We start from the raw sequence: 22,790 nt of genomic DNA, 5'->3' as shown, positions 1-22,790 counted from the left end.
ATCCATAAGGCAACAAGTGTCCTATCCCATGGGTTAGGTTAGCACTAGTACGTTGCAACATGGGAGGACTGGGTTTAACTCCAACAAAGGACCCCCTTTATTACCTTTCACATTCCAACAACATACTGGCTTCCACCCATAATTCACTACAGATTGTGTGTGGATGACTGTAGTAGGAAAAATACACCATAAGCTTTTGAGCAATGGAGGGACTAATGTGACTGGCTCAATGCTCTCTGTAAAGAACTACAAGATATGCCATTGCATATAAACGTGAGTAAAATCAAGAAAATGCATTTCACCAATCAGAATTAATCTCTCACTGAAAAATTATATCAGTAAGCATTGGGTTACAGCACTTTGTGCAAGATACTCTCATTCTGCACATATTAACCACTTGTCTACTGGGCACTTTTACCCCATTCTTGCTCAGGCCAATTTTCAGCTTTCAGCACTGTCACGACAATTGCACGGTCATACAACATACCCAAATTACATTTTAATCATTTTTTTTCACATGAATAGAGCTTTCTTTTGGTGTTTAATCACCACTGGGTTTTTTTTTTATTTTTCTTAAACAAAAAAATGTTAGAAAATTAAAAAAAAAAAAAAAAAAAAAAAAAGACACAATCCCAGCAAAGTAGCCATCATTTGGCTAAAGGGCGGGTGGGAAGGAGTTAAACAAGTCTGTCGTTCTAAAGACCATTACACTTGTCCAAGAAACTACAGGCTGGGGGAGGTGCAGATGTGATCTTACTGCCCACAGGCCAGGATAGCCCTCAACAAGACTGTTCACATGGGGTGACCATACATATCTAGGTAGCACAGTGGCTACGTGGTTAGCACTTGCAGCACTAGGGTCGTCCGTTCAAATCCCAACCATGATTATACCTCTGCCTGGAGTTCACATGTTCTCCCTGCGAGGGTTTCCTCCGGGTACTCCAGTTTCCTCCTATACTCAAAAAACATACTGGTAGGTTAACTGGCTCTTGTATAAATTGGCCCTAGTATGTGTATATATGAATGTGACTTCGGGACCTTAGATTGTAAGCTCCTTGAAGGCAGGGACCGATGTGAATGTACTATACACTCACCGGCCACTTTATTAGGTACACATTTTCAATTACTTGGTAACACAAATTGCTAATCAGTCAATCACATGTCAGACAACTTGCTGAAGTCCAAACGGAGCATCAGAATGGGGATTTAAGTGACTTTGAACGTGGCATTTATATTTCAAAAACTGCTGATCTACTGGGCTTTTCACACACAACCATCTCTAGGTTTTACAGAGAATGGTCCAAAAAAGAGAAAATGTCCAGTGAGCGGCAGTTGCATGGAGAAAAATGCCTTGTTGATGTCAGAGGTCAGAGGAGAATGGGCAGACTGGTTCAAGATGATAGAAAGGCAAGAGTAACTCAAATAAGCACTCGTTACAACCAAGGTATGCAGAATACCATCTCAGAATGCACAACACATCGAACCTTGAAGCAGATGGGCTACAGCTGCAGAAGACCACACAGCATGCCACTCTTGCCAGCTAAGGACAGAAAACTGAGGCTACAATTCGCACAGGCTGCCCAAAATTGAACAATAGAAAGTTGGAAAAACGTTGCCTGGCCTGAGGAGTCTCGATTTCAGCTGCGACATTCAGACGGTAGGGACAGAATTTGGCATAAACATAAAATCATGGATCCATCCTGCCTTGTATCAATGGTTCAGGCTGCTGGTGGTGGTGTAATGGTGTGGGGGATATTTTCTTGGCACACTTTAGGCCCCTTAGTACCAACTGAGCATTGTTTAAACACCACGGCTTACCTGAGTATTGTTGCTGACCATGTCCATCCCTTTATGACTACAGTGTACCCATCTTCTGATGGCTCCTTCCAGCAGGATAATGCACCATGTCACAAAGATCTAATCATCTCATCACTGGTTTATTGAACATGACAATGAGGTCACTGTACTCCAATGGCCTCCACAGTCACCAGATCTCAATCCAATAGAGCACCTTTGGGATGTGGTGGAACAAGAGATTCGCATCATGGATGTGCAGCCGACAAATCTGCAGTAACTGTGTGATGCTATCATGTCAATATGGACCAAAATCTCTGAGGAATGTTTCCAACACCTTGTTGAATCTATGCCAAGAAGCATTAAGGCAGTTCTGAAGACAAAAGGAGGTCCAACCCGGTACTAACCAGGTGTACCTAATAAAGTGGCCAATGAGTATGTAAAGAGCTGCATAAAATTGTTGGCGTACCTATAAAAATAAAAATGATAAATAAAAGGCCTACAAAGAAGGGTGAACTGCCAACATATCCAACGCTGACTTACCAAGTGAAAATATTGCAATAATTCAAGTTTCTGTAACGTGTAAGGTAGTTATACTACCATATAAACCATAGCCGGCACTGTTGGCAGGTGGCCCATATAGTTAGTCCAGCCAGATCAGGGGGTTGTCATGTATTCTCTATGGCCACCATAAAGTAGCATACATAAATCTGTTCAGCGAGGGCCGTCAAACACAAGTATAGACATAAACCTCGGTTGCCCCACCAGACTCTACACTTCTATATATATTTCTAATTAGGAGAGTGATGACAATGACAAGCAAGTACATCCTGTGCTCAGACCTAGATTTAGATCTTGCTTCTCAGTGACATGTGTTTCTGTGTTTGTTTACACTGTTCTGTAAGTTTTACGAAAGACAAATACCTGGAAGCTGTCTTTACTTGTGTGCATCTCCACATCAAAGGTGATTTGTCCTTCTTCAGGTGAGGGGCTGCATGACAAAGTTCAAACAAAAACACAGATTAATTGTCTGCCTGAAAAATAGACACACACAGACAATGACAGAAAGACGCTGGAGAATAACAATCAATTAGGTCCGACCATGAAATACGGAGGCAGTGGAGGCACGAAACACTGGAATTAAAGTAGAACTATAGGCAAACCTTTTTTTTCAATTTGGATAGAGTATGGGATGTTTATAACCCCTGTCTGGTTAATTATTTTCCATCTGTGTCCCAATAGGAAGAATTCCCTTCACTTCCTGTCACATAGCCAAAACAGGAAGTATAAGGAAATCCCTGCAAATTAAGAGAATCCCCTGGGGACCCACATGTCACCAGAAGTAATGTCCCCAATTGGAAAAGTTCCCATCTACTAAAATTCTGGGGACAACCCTGCCCCCTACCTTATACTTACCTGGGCTCCATCTCGATCCAGCCATGTGCATGAGACCAGGGTCTCTCCTGGGTCTCTCTCTCCTCATTGGCTCACACAGCAGCAGGAACTGTTGGCTTCTGCTGCTGTCAATCACAGCCAGTGAGCCAATGAGGAGAAAGGGCAGGGGCGGGGCCAAGACATGCTTGGTGAATGAAGACACACAGAACTTGGCTTGGGAGCGAGCCTGCTTGAGTGCCCTTATAGCAAGAAGGGGAAAAGCCAGGAGCGCCAGTGGGGGCCCAAAAAGAAGAGGATCTTTTGCACAGAGTATGCAAGTAGAACATTTTTTTTTTAAAATAACAAACAACAACTTTCCTTTAGAATCATCTTAAAGCACCCTAGTCCAGATAATGAAAATATGCAACATTTAGGATTTACAAAGCAAAAAAGACAACTACCATATTAGGATGTCTGTTTTAATGAAAAATTCTGTACTTGTCGGTATATTTATTGGATAGTAGCTGCTTAACTCCTAGCCTACCAACCACCCTTGTGATATACACTCATCCCCTGGCCGTTGTCTAATCTTATCTTTCCTGCAACCCATTTTCTGACACAAGAGGACACAGACAGCAAATATACTCATCTCTTCCTCTCCAGCACTTTCTGCAGGAAGCAACAGCCGATCCAGCAATAGAGCACTGACAGCTTCTAGGCCCCTGGACTACAGAGGAAATGAAGTTCATATGAAAACTGATCTACTGGTAGAGACCAGGAATGATGTCGGAGCTCCCAGTTCCATCCTCCTACCAGAGCAATTTAGAGGGGGTCTCAGCAATGTACACAATAGCTATATGTGCCTATGTTATCCTGAGGAATACAGGATATTTTTGTACATAAAGTCAGCTTTTCTGCTTGCAATATAAGTGCTAAAGAACAAAACACGTTAAAGTGTTTGTTAACAAACAAACAAAAAAAAATTGTTCCCTTAAAGTATGTTATATACAGCACAGTGCAGTGCTGTGTCATTTGGACCCCTCTATCACCTGCTGCAATGCCTGGCTGATTCTGCCTGGCTATACCCTCCCCTCTGCAAACTGACCACAGTGTATCGTGGCTGCTGAGCCACAACACCGTGGTCAGTTTAGGTGCCTCCGTCATCCGCAGCTCTGCGTCCTCTGTGCTCTCCCCCCATTCCCTCCATGCCTGTCAGCTCCGTGTCTGTGCCACTCTGCTCCCCACCCCCCTCCCCTTCTGCTGCTCAAATTATGGTTAAAATTACATAATCCGCTCTATGCATTAGTGAAATGTGCACAGTGTCTATGCCTTATAAAAAATAATGCTGCAACATACCAGCTTCAGAGCACTAATCGGCAGTCGCGTGATTTGCAGTCTCTTTCCCCTCCCTCGCATAACAGCTGCAGCAAGCAGGGTCGCCTCTCTCCTCCTCCCCTCCTGGCTGACGTCAGGCAGGGATGCTTGGCCCCGCCCACTGCAGCTGTCAGGCCAAGAGAGGAGAGAGACGGCGGATCACATGACTGCCGATCAGAGCTCTGAAACAGGTGTATTGCAGCGTTATTTTTATAAGGAATTGACACCGTGCACATTACATAAATGCAGATAGAGGATTATGTAATTTTAACCTTCTTCATACTCCACCCTGTCCACTGCCTCTACTCTTGCTAAGATGAGAATGATATAAACTTTGCTCCTGCAGCCTCTTGTGATATCCAGGTCAGATATCCCAGGAAGCAGTGGCTTCTATGTAGCGGGTGGAAGAAGAAGGTCCAGGCAGTGCGTCTTTACAAGGCCCGCCGCAAGAACCAGGAAGGGTCAACCGGCTCCCAATGACAGAAAAAGAAAAAAGAAGGTGGCCATTCTGGCATGATGAGTTCTGTATTTCATCAGAGCAAATATATAAAACCCCAAAATTGCCAGCAAAAAGGCCATGTAAGGATATAGGGCATTATTCAAGTAAACATAGCTTAGTATGTACAGTATATTAATCTGATAAGTTCACAAAGTCTGTATTATGCAGCAGTAGCATTTTCAGGAGGTGGTCAGCAACTGCAGCCACCATAGGCTTCTAAATATCGTTTTCCTTTAACCACATCAGCTCCGGAAGGTTTTACCCACTTCATGACCAGGCCATTTTTTCTATTCAGCACTGCACTACTTTACCTGGCAATTGTGCAGTCATGCAAGGCTGTAGCCAACCAAATTTATATAATTTCTTCACACAAAACAGAGCTTTTGTTTCGTGGTATTTGATCACCACCGGGTTTGAAATTTTTTGCGATATAAACTAAAAAAAATGAAAAAAACATTTTGAACAAAAAAAAAAATATGCATTCTACCTTCTGTTTAAACACATATCCACTAAAAATGAGATTTCTTCTTAATTTTAGGCCAAAATGTATTACATCTATGGTAAAACAAATCCCAATAAAGTGTATATTTAGTTTGTGTGAGGCCCTGTTCACACCTGAGCATTTTTCAGCTTTGAAGCTCCAAAACACCCTACAAGCAAAATCCCATTAATTTCAAAGGCCCCTGTTCACATATTAGCGTCTTATCGCTTGAAGCAAAACACCTGTAGCTCAAAAAAAGTACATGAGCTTCTTTTTGTCAGATTACGAGCGTTTTTGGCCCCATAGACTTCAATAGAAATATCTGACTTGAGCAGAAAACCACTTGTAAAACGCTCGTAAAATGCACAAATAGCAGCTCTCCACCTCCAAATTTCCTCTCCCTCTCCTACCCTAGTGCTTTCTATTGGCTAAACAAAAACAACTGAAGCTGTAAAACGCTTGTAATACACTTCTAAAACTCTTTAAAAAAAAAAGCGTCTGAAAAACACCAGTAAATCGATACACTTAGAGCCCTTTCACACTGGGGCGGTTTGCAGGCGCTATTGCGCTAATAATAGCGCCTGCAAACCGAACCGAAAGTGCCGCTGCCTTAATTCCAGTGTGAAAGCCCCGAGGGCTTTCACACTGGAGCGATGCGCTGGCAGGACGGTAAAAAAAGTCCTGCTAGCAGCATCTTCGGAGCGGTGAAGGTGCGGAGTGTATACCGCTCCTTTACCGCTCCTGCCCATTGAAATCAATGGGACGGCGCGGCTATACCGCCGGCAAAGCGCCTCTGCAGAGGCGCTTTGCGGTGGTTTTTAACCATTTCTCGGCCGCTAGCGGGGGGTAAAACCGCCCCGCTAGCGGCCGCATACCGACGGTAAAGCGCCGCTTACAGTAGCGGCGCTTTACCGCCACCGCCGCCCACCCCAGTGTGAAAGGAGCCTGAAAGTTATAGCGCCTACATACTGTGGTGTATATAAATATTAATATGTTATATATATATTTTTTTTTTTTTGAAAATTGAACAATCCTGATGTTCTGAAGACAGCAGATATACATGTAAAACTTATGTAGGGATATTTGCTTCATCTCTATGTATCATCTGAGGCTGTTCACTTCACTGGGTATATTTGTGGGTTTACATCCACTTTAATGCATTATATGCATTAAGGTGAAAAATGTTCTGTGCTGCATCTCCCCCCAGAACCCCCCCCCCTTACCTGAGCCCAATTCGATCCAGCGATGTGCACGAGCGCAGCGGCTGCAGCTGCTGTCTCTCCTCATTGTGCAGATTGATAATCCAAGAGAGAGTGGTGGGGGGAGTGACGAGTCCCGCTGCCTGTGTCAATGGACGCAGCAGCGGGACTCGGAAGGACACCAGTCCTATGACGACGCTGTACTGCACTGGTGACAGTATGGAAAAAAAAAAAAAAAAAAAAAAAAGCAAACGTCCAGCGGTATACAAGCGCTGAAAAAATTTTTAAATAAATAAAACGTTAAAAAGTGGTTGTATACCGGTGGCCTTTTTTTTTTTCCCCTTCCTGCAGGGTAAAGTCATAATGTGAAACTTACCTTAAAACGAAGCTGTTCCAGCACCGCAAGGTCAGCGCTGCAGCCGCTTCCATTTTCACCTGTCTTTCTTCCGGGTTTGCGGGCTCTGACCTTGTGAGTGGACAGAGTCAGGATGACGTCGCTCCCACGCATGCGCAGGAGCCGTTCACGGCACAGAGCTCAGAAGGAACGGCACCGGTAGCCGTTCCTTCAGAGCCCATGCACCAGTGATGTCACTGGCTCCATCTATAGTAAATACCTCCTAAAAACAGGTACAAGTTTAGGAGATATTTACACTACCTATAGGTAAGCCTCATTATAGGCTTACCTATAGGTAAATGTCAGCAGAGGAAGTTTAGTTCCTCTTTAAAAAAAATATATTTTTTTTATAATTCTTTACATACTTTAATCAGAGTAGTACAGTGTCACCATAGTAACACTGTACTACTCTGAGGGGTTGATTAGGGATTTATTTTTATTTTTTTATACTTTGTTTGCTGTTACAATGAAGATCATTGTAACAGCAAAGTTTTCAACTGTCATGAATAGGTTAACCATTCATGACAGGTGTGATCACTAGTGATCTGTGATTGGCTACAGCTAAGCACATGGTACAGGGTGCTGTGATTGGGCCAGGTACCATGTGATAGTGGTGGGCCAATCACAGCATAAGAAACACAGCTGTTATGAATTCATTCATAACAGCTTTGTTGACATTGTGATCATGTGTGATAGAGTTTTGACACATTTGGTCATTTACATTTTTAATATTTCTCATAAAAATTTAGATTTTATTGTGTTGTGTGCAAGAAAATGAATTCAAATGTATTTTTTACTGAAAATATAGTTTTGGCAAAAAGTAGCGCAATTATCAGGTGACATTCTTCAGGGCCTCTGCTTTCAGAAAATATACAGTTGTGCTCATAAGTTTACATACCCTGGCAGAATTTATGATTTCTTGGCCATTTTTCAGGGAATATGAATGATAATACAAAAACTTTCCTTTCGCTCATGGTTAGTGTTTGGCTGAAGCCATTTATTATCAATCAACTCTGTTTACTCTTTTTAAATCATAATCACAACAGAAACTACCCAAATGACCCTGATCAAAAGTTTACATACCCCAATTCTTAATATCGTTTTAACATCAATGACAGCCTGAAATCTTTTGTGGTATTTGTAGATGAGGCTCTTTATCTTCTCAGATTATAAAGCTGCCCATTCAAAAAGCCTCCAGTTCCTGTAAATTCTTGGGCTGTCTTGCATGAACTGCACGTTTGAGATCTCCCCAGAGTGGCTCAATGATATTGAGGTCAGGAGATTGAGATGGCCACTCCAGAACCTTCACTCTATTCTGCTGTAGCCAATGACAGGTTGACTTGGCCTTGTGTTTTGGATCATTGTCATGTTGGAATGTCCAAGTACGTCCCATGCGCAGCTTCCTGGCTGATGAATGCAAATGTTCCTCCAGTATTTTTTGAAAACATACTGCATTCATCTTGCCATCAATTTTGACCACATTTCCAGTGCCTTTGTAGCTTACACATCCCCAAAACATCAGCGATCCACCTCCGTGTTTCACAGTAGGAATGGTGTACCTTTCATCACAGGCCTTGTTGACTCCTCTCCAAATGTAGCATTTATGGTTGTGGCCAAAAAGCTCAAATTTTGGTCTCATCACTCCAAATGACTTTGTGGCAGAAGGTTTGAGGCTTGTCTCTGTGCTGTTCGGCGTATTGTAAGGGGGATACGTTGTGGCATTTGCGTAGTAATGGCTTTCTTATGATGACTTGACCATGCAGCCCATCTTTCTTCAAGTGCCTCCTTACTGTGCATCTTGAAACAGCCACACCACATGTTTTCAGAGTCCTGTATTTCAGCTGAAGTTATTTGTAGGTTTTTCTTTGCATCCCAATTTTCCTGGCAGTTGTGGCTGAAATTTTAGTTGGTCTACCTGACCGTGGTTTGGTTTCAACAGAACCCCTCATTTTCCACTTCTTGATTAGAGTTTGAACACTGCTGATTGGCATTCTTAATTCCTTGGATATCTTTTTATATCCCTTTCCTATTTTATACAGTTCAACTACCTTTTCCTACAGATCCTTTGACAATCAATTTGCTTTCTACATGACTCAGAATCCAGAAACATCAGTGCAGCAAGATGCAAGGGTCTGTCAGGAGTCCAGAAACTCGTTGACCTTTTATACACACACACTAATTACAAGCAAACAGATCACAGGTGAAGATGGTTACCTTTTAATAGCCATTCAAACCCCTTTGTGTTAACATGTGTGCATGTTATCAGGCCAAAATCACCAGGGTATGTAAACTTTTGATCAGGGTCATTTGGGTAGTTTCTGTTGCCATTATTATTTAAAAAAGGTAATAACAGTTGATTAAAAATAAATGGCTTCAGGCAAACACTAACCATGAGTGAAAGAAAAGCTTTTGTGTTATTATTCATATTCTCTGAAAAATGGCCAAGAAATCAAATTCTGCCAGGGTATGTAAACCTATGAGCACAACTGTTTAATATATATATATATATCTCTCTCAATATCAATCACACACACACACACACATTTTTGTGCTTTTAGGTAGTCTTTAGGTTTTAAAATGTGCATTTTCCATGTGTGCAAAAAATGATTACTCTGGCAGCAAAAGAGTTAATCACAGTAATAATGCCACGTTCAGACGCTAAACATATCATATGACCAGGATGAAATAGGTCAGGCTGACATTTACAACTTTGTCAGCTTCCCCAGTGTTCTTAGTTTTAAAAATGATGTATGTTTCATAGGTTAGGTCTCTGTGCTGGCAGTGCACCGTGTGGCACACTCTCAGCACAAAGGAGATATGCAAATAAACCCAAATGTAAAAGTGTGCTATACCGCAGGTTACCGATCCCTAAAAAATGACAGTTGCATTTGTTTTCTTTATTTAGGCATTTTATCATCCTTTGTTTTCACCTGGTGATCCGCCCAGTTTGTCTGTTATTTTTTTTTTAACTTCCTATAACAGACCAAGCTTCTCCAGCAAAAGAGGCAGTTAGAGGGTTGAGAAAAACTATTTAACATTGACAGGGGTGCTTACATTGGTCAGCTTTTATTAATTTCCACCCCAAACTCACTCATCCATGTCTTTACGAACCTTGCTTTGTACACTGGTCCAAATCATTTGGTGGAGGGGGGATTATGGTGTAGGGTTGTTTTTCAGGGGTTGGGCTTGGCCCCTTAGTTCCAGTCAAGGGAACTGTTAAGGCATCAGCATACCAAGACATTTTGGATAATTTCATGCTCCCAACTTTGTGGGAACAGTTTGGGGATGTTCCCTTCTTGTTCCAACATGACTGTGCACCAGTGTACAAAGCAAGGTCCATAAAGACATGGATGAGCGGGCTTGGGATGGAGGAACTTGACTGGCCTGCACAGAGTCCTGTCCTCCGATAGAACACATCTGGGATGAATTAGAGCAGAGACAATGCGAGCCAGGCCTTCTCGTCTCAGTGCCTGACCTCACAAATGCGCTTCTGGAAGAATGGTCAAACATTCCCATAGACACACTCCTAAATCTTGTGGACAGCCTTCCCAGAAGAGTTGAAGCTGTTATGGCTGTAAAGGGTGGGCCAACTTAATATTAAACCCTATGGACTACGACTTGGATGCCATTAAAGTTCATGAGGGTGTAATGGCAGGCGTCCCAATACTTTAGATAGTATAGTGTATGTATGGGCTAGCTGGTTGCACACAAGTTTATCTATTGATCGACTTGTGTACAATCAGCCTGTCGAGTTTTTCCAGAATGGTCAGTACCACTGGCTATAACCAGCAATACAGATCATTGTATTCTGCCTTCCCCGCTGGCAGAATACAATAGCTTGGCCAGACTGATCCCCCCCCCAATCAACATTGAATGTGTGGATGGAGGAATCAATTCATTGTGAATCATGTATGGTCTTGCCTAAGACAGAAAATGTGTTACTGGCCAGATCAGAAAGTGAAAATAAAAAGGGAAAAAAGCCTGTAAATAAAAGACTAATGCAGCCACCACATCTAATTATTGCTAAGCTGCAGTATATTACATTTTTGTTTTAGGGTTTAGATATGCTTTAAGACACACAAACACTGGTCAATTACCAGCCAAGTTGGCCCAATTTACCATTATTCTTCACAGACAAAGGAAAAATCCCATCACACAATGACTATCTGAACTTATATAGCAACCATTTCTAAGGTTTCCCGACACAAACCGGTTGGACTGGCCATAGATGGCTTGATTTTCAGCAGATTTCTACTGGATCAGCTGAAATTAGGAATGTGGGTGGCCCTGCAAGCACTACCTGACTCAACAAAAGTTGATTTAAAAATTGGATTCAGCCAGGTAGAAAATTTTCAGCCAAACAGCGACTGCATCTTAACAGATGAAATCACTGTTCGGCAGTACCATTATATTCAGGCAGGCATAGCTGTCAGTGGAGATTCCACTATCCACACTGTTTAGCATGTATAAAAGAATCCTAGGCTAAATAAGAGACAATCAAGCCATAGATGGCTAACTTCCCAGAGGTAAGTACAGCGGAGACCTGGTGGAGATCAGAAGGGTGTATGGTGTTCGTTCACCTTTACATTTTCTCTGTAAGGGTGAACACTTTAAACTAAACCTAGCCATACATGGCTTGTGTATGAGAGAAAAATCAAACAAATCCCCCCCAAGAGAAAGAAAAAAAGAAGGTGGATGGAGAAATCACCCCAGCCGGGACTTTGTATTCTGACAGCGGGACCCACTGCTGTCAGAATACACTGTTCTCAAGCATGCCCCTTCAATAGAAGTAGAAATGATCACACACTCCAATTGAAATTCATCAGGTCCCTGCCAAAATAGCCAAATTTCCCATCAATGTACGGCAAACTTTGGTATTATAGCCACTGGATTAGAATGACAGCCAGGCAACTAGTGACAAGAAGGGATCAGCAATGGCCGTCTACAGTACAATGTTCCTCTAAGGCTTCATGTACACGGGACGTTGTTCAAACTCTCCTGAACAATTTAACTTGATAGCTAGAAACCGGTGTCTAAAAAAATTTAGCCGTTTAGCCGCGTTTGCATCTAGAAGCGTTTGAAAAAAAAATATATTTTTTTTTTGGTTAAAATGAAAAATGTCTGTAAACGAAACGCTGCTAAACGTGAGTTACCGCGTTTACAGGCTGTTACAGGCATTTGGCGTTTCAAATGCCTCTGAACATCCGTCTGAACCCATTTTTTTGTGTTCCAAAAAAAGCTTCTAAAAACTCAACTGCCTAGAAACTACTATAAACGCCCTGTGTACATGTACTGATAAGATAACAGAGGAGGGTTCAGGGGCAGCTGAAATAAAAAAAAAAAAGTCCAACTGGTCTTAAACATCTGTTTATCAGCAGCAGTGTACATGAAGCCTAATAAGGAAACTTTGCTACAGGATACAGGAGCCCTTTAATCGTCTAACACAGGGATCTTCAAACGATGGCCCTCCAGCTGTTGTGGAAGTAGTTCTTGAACAACTGGAGGGCCATAGTTTGAAGACCCTTGGTCTAACATATAATGCTATAAGTCAAGTTCTTCACAAGGTCCCACCTTTCACACTGTGAGCTGCTTCGAGAACTGCTCTGTCCGGACTCATGCTGGGCATCCAGGAGGATCTTCTCCATGTCTCCATTGTGGATAGAGGAGGAGGATGGCACATGTTCCAGGCCTCCATTCTTGTTGCTGTCTACATTATTCCCGTTGCTGTTCATTTGAAGCTCCACCCAGGAACCTGTTAGAAGAAGTGAACTGCACTCGTTAGCCAGGATGAAACTGAGAAGTGTCCTCACAACCTAATCAGACAGAACAGAGAGGAGAGAGCCAGCCTGGGAGCCAGATAAACAGTACACAGCACACGGATTACGTGACAGATGAAACCTTTTTGTACAAGTGCCCAGTAACAAACTCACAAGATCCTCTGCTTAGCAGCTCAGTCCTGTGACACATCTAGGACAAGCCCACACCACAGGCACACGTGTATGAGTGCCACACAATGGAATGATCCTCAGAAGGAAACCAACAATTACTTACATCATCTAACTCAACACTTATTATATATAGGAGCCGTGCTTCACCATTCCAGCACATGACACAGCAAACTGACATGTATGATTTACCCGTCACAAGTCAGGCCCAGGGGAATCACAGAGCACAACACCCGAGAATAGTGATGTGCTATTTAAAGTACACCCATCACTTAAATTCACACTTTACAGGATTAAAGAGCGCACAAGACAGCATTACCACATTATGTTATTTTGAGAATTGACCATAGTCAAATTACACACATACACTATATTACCAAAAGTATTGGGACGCCTGCCTTTACACGCACATGAGCTTTAATGGCATCCCAGTCTTAGTCCGTAGGGTTCAATATTGAGTTGGCCCACCCTTTGCAGCTATAACAGCTTCAACTCTTCTGGGAAGGCTGTCCACAAGGTTTAGGAGTGTGTCTATGGGAATGTTTGACCATTCTTCCAGAAGCGCATTTGTGAGGTCAGGCACTGATGTTGGACGAGAAGGCCTGGCTATCAGTCTCCACTCTAATTCATCCCAAAGGTGTTCTATCGGGTTGGAAGTCAGGACTCTGTGCAGGCCAGTCAAGTTCCTCCACCCCAAACTCGCTCATCCATGTCTTTATGGACCTTGCTTTGTGCACTGGTCCAAATCATTTTGTGAGGGCGGGGGGGGATTATGATGTGGGGTCATTTTTCAGGGATTGGGCTTGGCCCCTTAGTTTCAGTGATGGGAACTCTTAGGCTCGGTTCACACAGGGGCAACACGACTCTGGCCGCGACTTTGCGAGGCGACCTGGACACAACCTGCGGGCGACACCACAGCGCGACTTGGGGCAACTTACAAGGCGACTTCAAGTCGCCTCCAGGACAGGCGACTTTCCAGTGGCCAATCAAACAACAATCAGCTCTGTGGGAGGGAGGGGGGAGGGAGGGGTTTGCTTGAGAAAACCATATTCTCTTCCTGTATTGTTGCTTCAGTTAAGACACGATCCGACTTGGGAAGCGACTTCCATTGAAATCAATGGGTACAAGTCACCTAGAATTCGGATTGAAGTAGTACAGGAACCTTTTCTGAAGTCGGAGCGACTTCAGTAGCGTACATTAAGACGGCTCTCATTCACTTGAATGGAATTTCTGATGTCAAGCGAATTGGGGCGACTTGAGGTCTGACAAGTCGGATCCCAAGTCGCGGTAGTGTGGACCGGCACTTAAGGCGTCAGCATACCAAGACATTTTGGACAATTTCATGCTCCTAACTTTGTGGAAACAGTTTGGGGATGGCCCCTTCCTGTTCTAACATGACTGTGAGCACCAGTTTACAAATAAGGGCCATAAACACATGGATGAGCGAGTTTGGGGTGGAGGAACTGGTCAAACATTCCCATAGACACACTCCTAAACCTTGTGGACAGCCTTGCTGCAAAGGGTAAAGGCAGGCACCCCAATACTTTTGGTAGTATAGTGTATGTATAGGCTAGCTGGTTGTAAACAAGTTGATCCATTGATAGACTTGTGTACAATCAGCCTGTCAGGTTTTTCAGAATGATCAGTACCACGGGCTATAACCAGCAATACTGATCATTGTATTCTGCCTTTCCTGCCAGCAGAATACAAAAAAAAAAAAAAAAAAAAAATCAAACCCACACCATAATTCCCCCTCCACCAAATGATTTGGACCAGTGCACAAAGCAAGGTTCATAAAGTCATGGATGAGCGAGTTTGGGGTATAGGCAGGTGTCCTAATACTTTTGACAATATAGTGTGTATATAGACACACACACACACACACCGATCATCCTTAACTTTATGACCACTGACAGGTTAAGTGAATAACATTGATTATCTCATTATAAACGGCATGTAAAGTCAGTGGGATATATTAGGCAGCAAGTATACATGCTGTCCTTGAAGTTGATGTGTTTAAAGCAGAAAAAAATGGGCATCACAGTTTGTTGTGTATGGGGCTGCATAGCCACAGACCAATCAGGGTGCTCATGCTGACCCAAGTCCACAGCCAAAAGTGCCTACAATCGGTATAGGAGCATCAAAACTGGACCACAGAGCCATGGACGAATGTGGCCTGGTCCGGTCTGATGCTTTGGGCAATGTCCTGCTAGGAAACCTTGGGTCCTGCCATTCATGTAGACGTTACTTGACATATTGCACCTACCTAAACATTGTTGCTGGCCCAGTACAACCTTCATGGAAACAGAATTCCTTGATGGCAGTGGCCTCTCATCAGGATAACGCGCCCTGCTAAACTGCAAAAATGGTTCAAGAATGGTTTGGGGAACACAACGAGTTTGAGGTTTTGAATTGCCCTTTAACCACTTGCCTACAGGGCACTTACACCCCCTTCCTGCCCAGGCCATTTTTTAGCTTTCAGCGCTGTCGCACTTTGAATGACAATTGCACTGTCATGCTACACTATACCCAGATTCAATTTTTATAATTTTCTTCACACAAATAGAGCTTTCTTTTGGTGGTATTTAACCACTTCCCGTCCGCCATATGATGTCCTTGACTTTGTGCGCGTATATCTGAATGATGGGTGCAGCTACAGGCATCATTCAGATATTGGCTTTTTCAGCCGGCGATTCCCTACACCATGAGAATAATCATAGTGGCTGTTCCACTGCTTGATCGTTCTTACGGGCGGCGAGAGGGGATGTCCGCGCTCCCCCTCCCAACGCCTGCCGGTGCTTCTACCAACTCACCACTTCCATCGATGAGTCGGAGACAGGATCCTCCAGCCCCGGATGTTTACCATAGAGATTTCCGGTGGACCAGATGGTCGCCGGAGTCTCTATGATCTTTCGGAGGCCAGGTCTCTGCATTCAAACCAACGGCACCGCCTCGGCTGGGAACCCAAGATATTAATTTAAAAAAAAAAAAAAAATGTTTTTAAAAAAGAAGTGTCAAACTAAAATAAAAAAAATTTTTTAAAAAAGTAATATTAACAATAAAAATAAATAAATAAAATAATTTAAAGCACCCCTGTCCCCGTGTGCTTGCACGCATAAGCGAATGCATACGCAAAGTCCCGCCCACATATGAAAACCACACATGTGAGGCATCGCTGCGAACATTAGACCAAGAGCAATAATTCTAGCCCTGGACCTCCTCTATAACTCAAAACACGTAACCAATACAAATTTTTAAAGCGTTGCCTATGGGGATTTTTAAGTACCGAAGTTTGGAGCCATTCCACGAGCGTGTGCAATTTTGAAGCGTTACATGTTGGGTATCTATTTACTCAGCGTAACTTCATCTTTCACATTATGCAAAAAAAAAAAAAATGGGCTAACTTTACCGTTTTGTTTATTTTTAAAAAGCACAAAAACTTTTTTTTCCCCCCAAAAAACACGTATAAAAAATTGCTGCGTGAGATAAAAAGTTGCAACGACTGCCATTGTATTTTGTAGGGTCTTTGCTAAAAAACATATATAATGTTTGGAGGATCTATGTAATTTTCTAGCAAAAAAAAAAAGATGATTTTTACATGTAGGAGAGAAATGTCAGAATTGGTCTGGGTGGCAAGTGGTTAATCACTTCTGGGTTTATTTTTTTAGTAAAAAAAAGAATAAAAAAAAATTTTGAAAAAAAATGTTTTTACTTAGTTTCTGTCAGTAAATTTTGTAATTAAGTAATTTTTCTCCTTCACTGATTTGCGCCAACGAGGCGGCACTGATAGGCTGAACTGGTGGGCATTGATGAAGTGGCACTTATGGGCACTGATGAGGCACTAATAGGAAGGACTTATAGTCAGCACAGACTGCTATCACTAATGAGCACTGATTGGTGGCACTTGTGGGCACTGATTGCTGGCACTGGTGTCGCCATGTCTCCTGTGAGGAGATGCCGCCAATTGGCTCTCTTTGCCACACACTCCGGCGCTCCTCGCCTCACACTGACAGAGCCGATCACATGATTAAAGAGCCGTAGACGTGGTTCTTTACAGAGATCGGGGTAACGGCGTGTCCTAGCAACTTGGGGTGGTCGCGATCGATGCGAGAGCTGACGTTCTGGGACGCCATCATATGACGGCGTCCCAGAACGAGAGCCGCACCGCCGTCATTTGACAGTGGGCGGGAGGCAACTAGTTAAATTCCCCAAATCTTAATCCAATCGACATCTGTGGGAAGTGCTGGAAAAAAAAGTCTGATCCATGGAGGCCCCACCTCAACTTTTAGGACTTAAAGGATCTGCTATGGACGGCTTGGTGCCAGATATCACAGCATACCTTCAGATGTCTAGTGGCATCCATGCATCAATAAGCTAGGACTGTTTGGGTGGCAAAAGGGGGACCTATATAAGGGTGAGGCTGGTGGCATAAGATGTTGTACACTTACTGTTGATCCCTGGTGTGTTTTGCCTGTGTTACTCTAACTTGTGAGTATATCTACTTTTAATAAATCATGTGGTTTTAGCATACTACTCTATCTACCCATTATGAATTTGAAGTTCTGGCTTTGGATAACCAGTGAAAGACCGTTGGATCATTTCTGCACTTTTTATCTCTTAGAGCCCTTGCACACTGGGGCGGCGTCAGCGGTAAAACGCCGCTATTATTAGCGGCGTTTTACCGTCGGTATGCGGCCGCTAGCGGGGCGGTTTTACCCCCCGCTAGCGGCCGAGAAAGGGTTAAATACCATCGCAAAGCGCCTCTGCAGAGGCGCATTGCCGGCGGTATAGCCGCGCCGTCCCATTGATTTCAATGGGCAGGAGCGGTAAAGGAGCGGTATACACACCGCTCCACCGCTCCGAAGATGCTGCTGGCAGGACTTTTTTTAACGTCCTGCCAGCGCATCGCTCCAGTGTGCAAGCCCTCTGGGCTTGCACACTGGGATGACAGCAGCGGCACTTTCGGGGCAGTTTGCAGGCGCTATTATTAGCGCAACAGCGCCTGCAAACCGCCCCAGTGTGCAAGGGCTCTTATCATTTGGAGATCGTTACTGTCTGGTAAGGGAACTGGCACACTTGTCTGTGAGGTGGTTTAGGATTCTTACACGTGGACTTTCGTCATTTTCAATATTTCACATTTTGGACTTTTATATATTTCTCCTTGAAGTTTACCTCTTTGTTTTGCATTAGTGAATTATATGTTATGGGACTGTTGGTACGCCATTTATTTGATGCACAATGTTCACTATGGTTTAATATAGAGTTAACTGTTTTTTTATGGACATATTTTTGTATTGCTCACTACAGAGATATTGGTTTTGCGCACCTTAATCCCTAATTATATATATATATATTATACATACATACATATACACACATACATACATACACACTTTTTTTTTCCCCTGAAAAAAACAAAGATTCAAAATACATCATGGAAAACGCTGAACAAACTGAGTTTACAAACATGCCAGAGAATCATACTTAGCAGATAAGAGAAATTATTAGTGCAGAGGACAGCAGCGCATGATAAATTTTAGGGGCTTGTTCTCACATGTGGCAGACCTTGCCACCTCTATGAAAAGCAACCTGTGGTGGACTGCTTTTTAGAGAGCGTTTCACAGGAGGTGTGGAGGCAATATGTCAAAAGGCCAAACCACCAAGCCACAACCGAGTGAATTATGGAGTGGTTGCATTTGGCTACAAGCATTTTTATTTTTGCTGTGGCATGGGTACAGCTCTGAGCAGCTGCATCCACTTCTTTAGGTGGACAGTCTGGGGACAGTTAAACTACAGCTCAATGGTCTGCTTTCCTATAAAGTAATGTTTTTACATCTCAGTGCTACTAATCTACTGCTGCCCCTTTAAGCCACTTCCTGTCTACTAGCATTCGCGTTAGCCGCACATCATTGCTCTGGACTGAATTCCTGATGGTGATAAGGTTTGGGCCGTGCCTGCACATTGTGTGTATGCACGGACTCTTGATGTTTCCATCAGGGGCTTATGTGATGATGCAACTTATAACGCCATAATATGAAGTTTCTGAATAAGGACCTTCATAGAAGGATCACCAGGTGTTTTTTTTTTTATAAAAAGTTCCAGATTGAAAACAACTTTGGAAACAACATTAACATATTTAAGCTTTTATAAGAATAAAAGTATAATAACACGATTAAAGTATTATTAAACCCTCCACAATATAAAGGCATTTCCCTTTAGATACATGTTTTAAGTGCTAGAATACCTAGCACTTCAAAAAGGACAAGTTCGCCTTTCGTAACATTATTACGCCCATAGTCAGGATGTAACAGGTAACATGTTACAGGTGCACCAGCCTCCGCACCCACCACCCCCAATCCCCTCATTCTGACAGCAAGTAGGAGATCATCTCCCCCTGCTCGCTGTCACAATTTAAAGGAAACACGACCGCGCAGAGCTTCACCCACCTGGCTGTGCCATTCATTCACCATGTTTTATGATTGTGAAAACTACAAATACTGACAACCTTTGTGGCTGTCGGCTTGTAGTTCTCAACGAACTACCAGGTTGCTGTTGGGCGCTCAAGGTAGTTAATTGATGCTTCCTGTTGGTGTGTAACTGCCTGATCGTATGAGGTATGAGCAGACAGCTTACAGACAGACAGTCTGCAAGAGCTCTTCTTTGCACCCATGATCTGCTGATCGCGGAGACAATGCTTAGTAAGCTTATAGTAAGAAGGGACAGAGGGGGTTATTTACGAAAGGCAAATCCACTTTGCACTACAAGTGGACTTGGAAGTGCAGTCACTGTAGATCGGAGGAGGACATGCAAGGAAAATAAAAAACAGCATTTTAGCTCACACATGATTGGATGATAAAATCAGCAGAGCTTCCCCTCATATCTACAGCAACTGTACTTCCAAGTGTACTTGCAGTGCACAGTGGATTTGCCTTTCGTAAATAACCCCCAGAGTCTCTGTGAGACTGGAAAATGTCTTCACCACCAGAAGGTTTTCATTACCTGACCATTTTTGCGATTCAGCACTGCACTACTTTAACTGGCAATCACACAGTCATGCAACACGGTATGCAAATGAAATTTATATATTTTTTTAACACAAATAGAGCTTTCTTTTGGTGGTATTTGATCACCACTGGGTTTTTTATTATACAACAAAAAAAAAAAAAAAAAACCTGAAATAAAAATGTATGTATGTATGTATGTATGTATGTATATATATATATATATATATATATATATATATATATATATATATATATATATAACATATTCAATAAAATCAAATTTCTTCATAAGTTTAGGCCAAAATATATTTTGCTACATATATTTTGCGGTGATCAGTGACATCTAGAGTGACTGTGATAGTGTGGCAGGCAATCTGTGGCGGTGATCAGTGACATCTAGGGTGACTGTGATAGTGTGGCAGGCAATCTGGAGCTAACTGACACTGGATAGGAGGGACACTGGTGTGGCTAATGGCACTAATACAGTGATAATACTGTACACTGACACTGTACTAATGGCACTGGCTGGGTGAAAGGGGTGATCAGGAGGGCAATCAAGGGGTTAACCGTGTGCCTAAGAAGCATTATGGGTGCTGCTTTCACTCACAGATCTGGTTGGGTTCCTCTCCTTGCTTTCATTTTGAACGGCAGGGAGATATCCAGCCAGAGTCTGTTTACAAACGCAGAGGTCTGTGCTGTGATTGGCCACAGCTGATCAGCAGGTATACAGCCATAATCATTCGCTGTAACCTGCTGACAAACTCATGCTGTGTCCAATAACAGCACAGGTCAGCAGGGGGTGCACGCATGCGCACCCAAAAACCAGGAAGTACATTGCGACGAAGTGGTTAAATAAGTAAAAAAACTCTACCAGGCTTGTTTGACTACATACACCAGTGTGGGATCCTTGACTTTGTATACCTTGGCTGTGTTCTACATCCACACCCTCCAGGAACAGATGTGAAGTGAAAGGATCCGTCTCTTTCCCCTTGGAAGGAGGTCAGATGGATAATGCAAACAATCCCAAGACAAATGACAGGAAGAATGTACAGATACAATTATATCCTAAGAGCGCAAATATAATAGCACACAGGCAAGTTCCTTGTATGAACAGGAAGAGTTCTTTGTAACATTTACTGCTATTTGTATGTCCTCATTTTCCAGCTGGTTACAGCTCATTAAACCTGGCAAACTGAACCTATTCATTATTATAGGAGTCAGGCAGTGTTCAGAGGATCCCATTAATGAACCAATTACCTTACAATAAAATCTGGAATAAGTGAAAACACTATCCACAACATTTACTTAAGCCCTGTACACACAAGCTGAATGCTGGACGACATCGGCCAGCCCAATAAAAACTGTCCGACATTCGGCCCATGTGTATGCCAGCCAGTCCAACAGAACATGGTCTTTGGCCAGCTTCTGTCAGACGTGCATGCTGATCAGAGCTTTCAGCCAATGGCAGAGATTGCTGACCGGAGTGTTCTGACGAAAGGGCCGCCCCCCCTGTCAGAACACAACTCAGCGAGGAAGAACGCTGTACTAATGTCAGATTGTTAGTACAGCGGCTCCGACTCGAGCTGTTCAACCTGCTGGGTTGAACGGAAAAAAACTTAGCGTGTACCAGGCTTAAGAGTAACTGGGGTGGGGGGGGGGGGGAATTAGGCTGCCCAGTAGAAATTTTTTTTGTTCAGCCAGTGGGTTGAAAATAACTTTTTTTTTTTTTTTTAACAGATTCCTCCATCCACACAAACGAAGTGCTCACGTTTCAGAGGGGTGCAACTCAGTTTTAACACAACTGTTTAGGTGAATCACAAACAAAAGGTTTCCCCACCCACTTACCAGCCTGCCTAAGCAACAAGCAAATTGGCCCTGTCCAAAACAGGGTTTTGTTTGCAAATACGAGGGCGTTCAAGTCAAACCGGGAATTTTGAGTTTATATAATAAAAGAACAGTGGAAAATGCATTTATTTTTCTACATACTCCCCTGCTACATTTATACACTTATCCCAGCATTGAACTAATGCCTGGAAAGATTTGGCATAGAAAGAATTAACATTACACATGAACCATCCTAGGACAGCCCACTTCGCTTCGTCATCAGTGCTGAAATGCTGACCTCCGAGGAACTCTTTTAGGGGTCCAAACAGGTGGAAATCTCTTGGAGCGAGGTCTGGGCTGTAAGGGGGATGTGCCAATACCTCCCAGCAGACTTTCTGTAATGCACACATAGTGTGATGAGAAGTATGAGCTTGTGCGTTGTCCTGAAGAAACAGGAAGCCCTTAGTGATCATACCAGGCCGTTCTTTACACAGATGCCTATGCACATCACTCAGAACATGACAGCAATATTCACTGTTGATAGTGGTACCACAGGGTAGAAAAACCACATGAATAATGCCACGTTTGTCCCAGAAAACACTTGCCATCACGTTACCTGTGTTTTACGCCTTCTTTCACAAGAAACGTTATCACCACGCCATCTTGATTACCAGTCTCTGGACTGCCCCGCGACATGTGCGCTGCCTATCAGTAATAGGACACACTTGCTACTTACTACTGCATGTAGTACCGCCATGCCAGCAGCTCTTTTTATACCTGGAAAATTAAAAGTCCCAGTTTGACATGAATGCCCCTCGTATATGCGCAAGCCACAGTGTCCACGTCAAGGGACCTATGTATATGCTACAGTCATAACTCTAAAATTTCCAGAGCCTCCATAG

General features: G+C 43.1%; 1 protein-coding gene across 3 annotated transcripts in view; it reads right to left on the bottom strand.

The window, feature by feature from the left end:
* The window catches only part of BNIP3L (BCL2 interacting protein 3 like), a 65,007-nt gene that overhangs the window by 24,191 nt on the left and 18,026 nt on the right, over positions 1-22,790 (bottom strand). For all 3 annotated transcript variants that reach the window (XM_073622245.1, XM_073622243.1, XM_073622244.1), the window contains exons 2-3: positions 12,687-12,867; positions 2,719-2,785 (exon numbers count right to left, since the gene is read on the bottom strand). In XM_073622245.1, coding sequence (XP_073478346.1) covers positions 2,719-2,785; positions 12,687-12,847 — 228 coding nt within the window. In that variant the 5' untranslated portion in view covers positions 12,848-12,867. The remainder of the gene's footprint in view (positions 1-2,718; positions 2,786-12,686; positions 12,868-22,790) is intronic.

Source organism: Aquarana catesbeiana, linkage group LG03, assembly GCF_042186555.1.
Source record: "Aquarana catesbeiana isolate 2022-GZ linkage group LG03, ASM4218655v1, whole genome shotgun sequence".
Lineage (NCBI taxonomy): Eukaryota > Metazoa > Chordata > Amphibia > Anura > Ranidae > Aquarana > Aquarana catesbeiana.
This window is presented reverse-complemented; position numbering and strand designations above follow the sequence as displayed.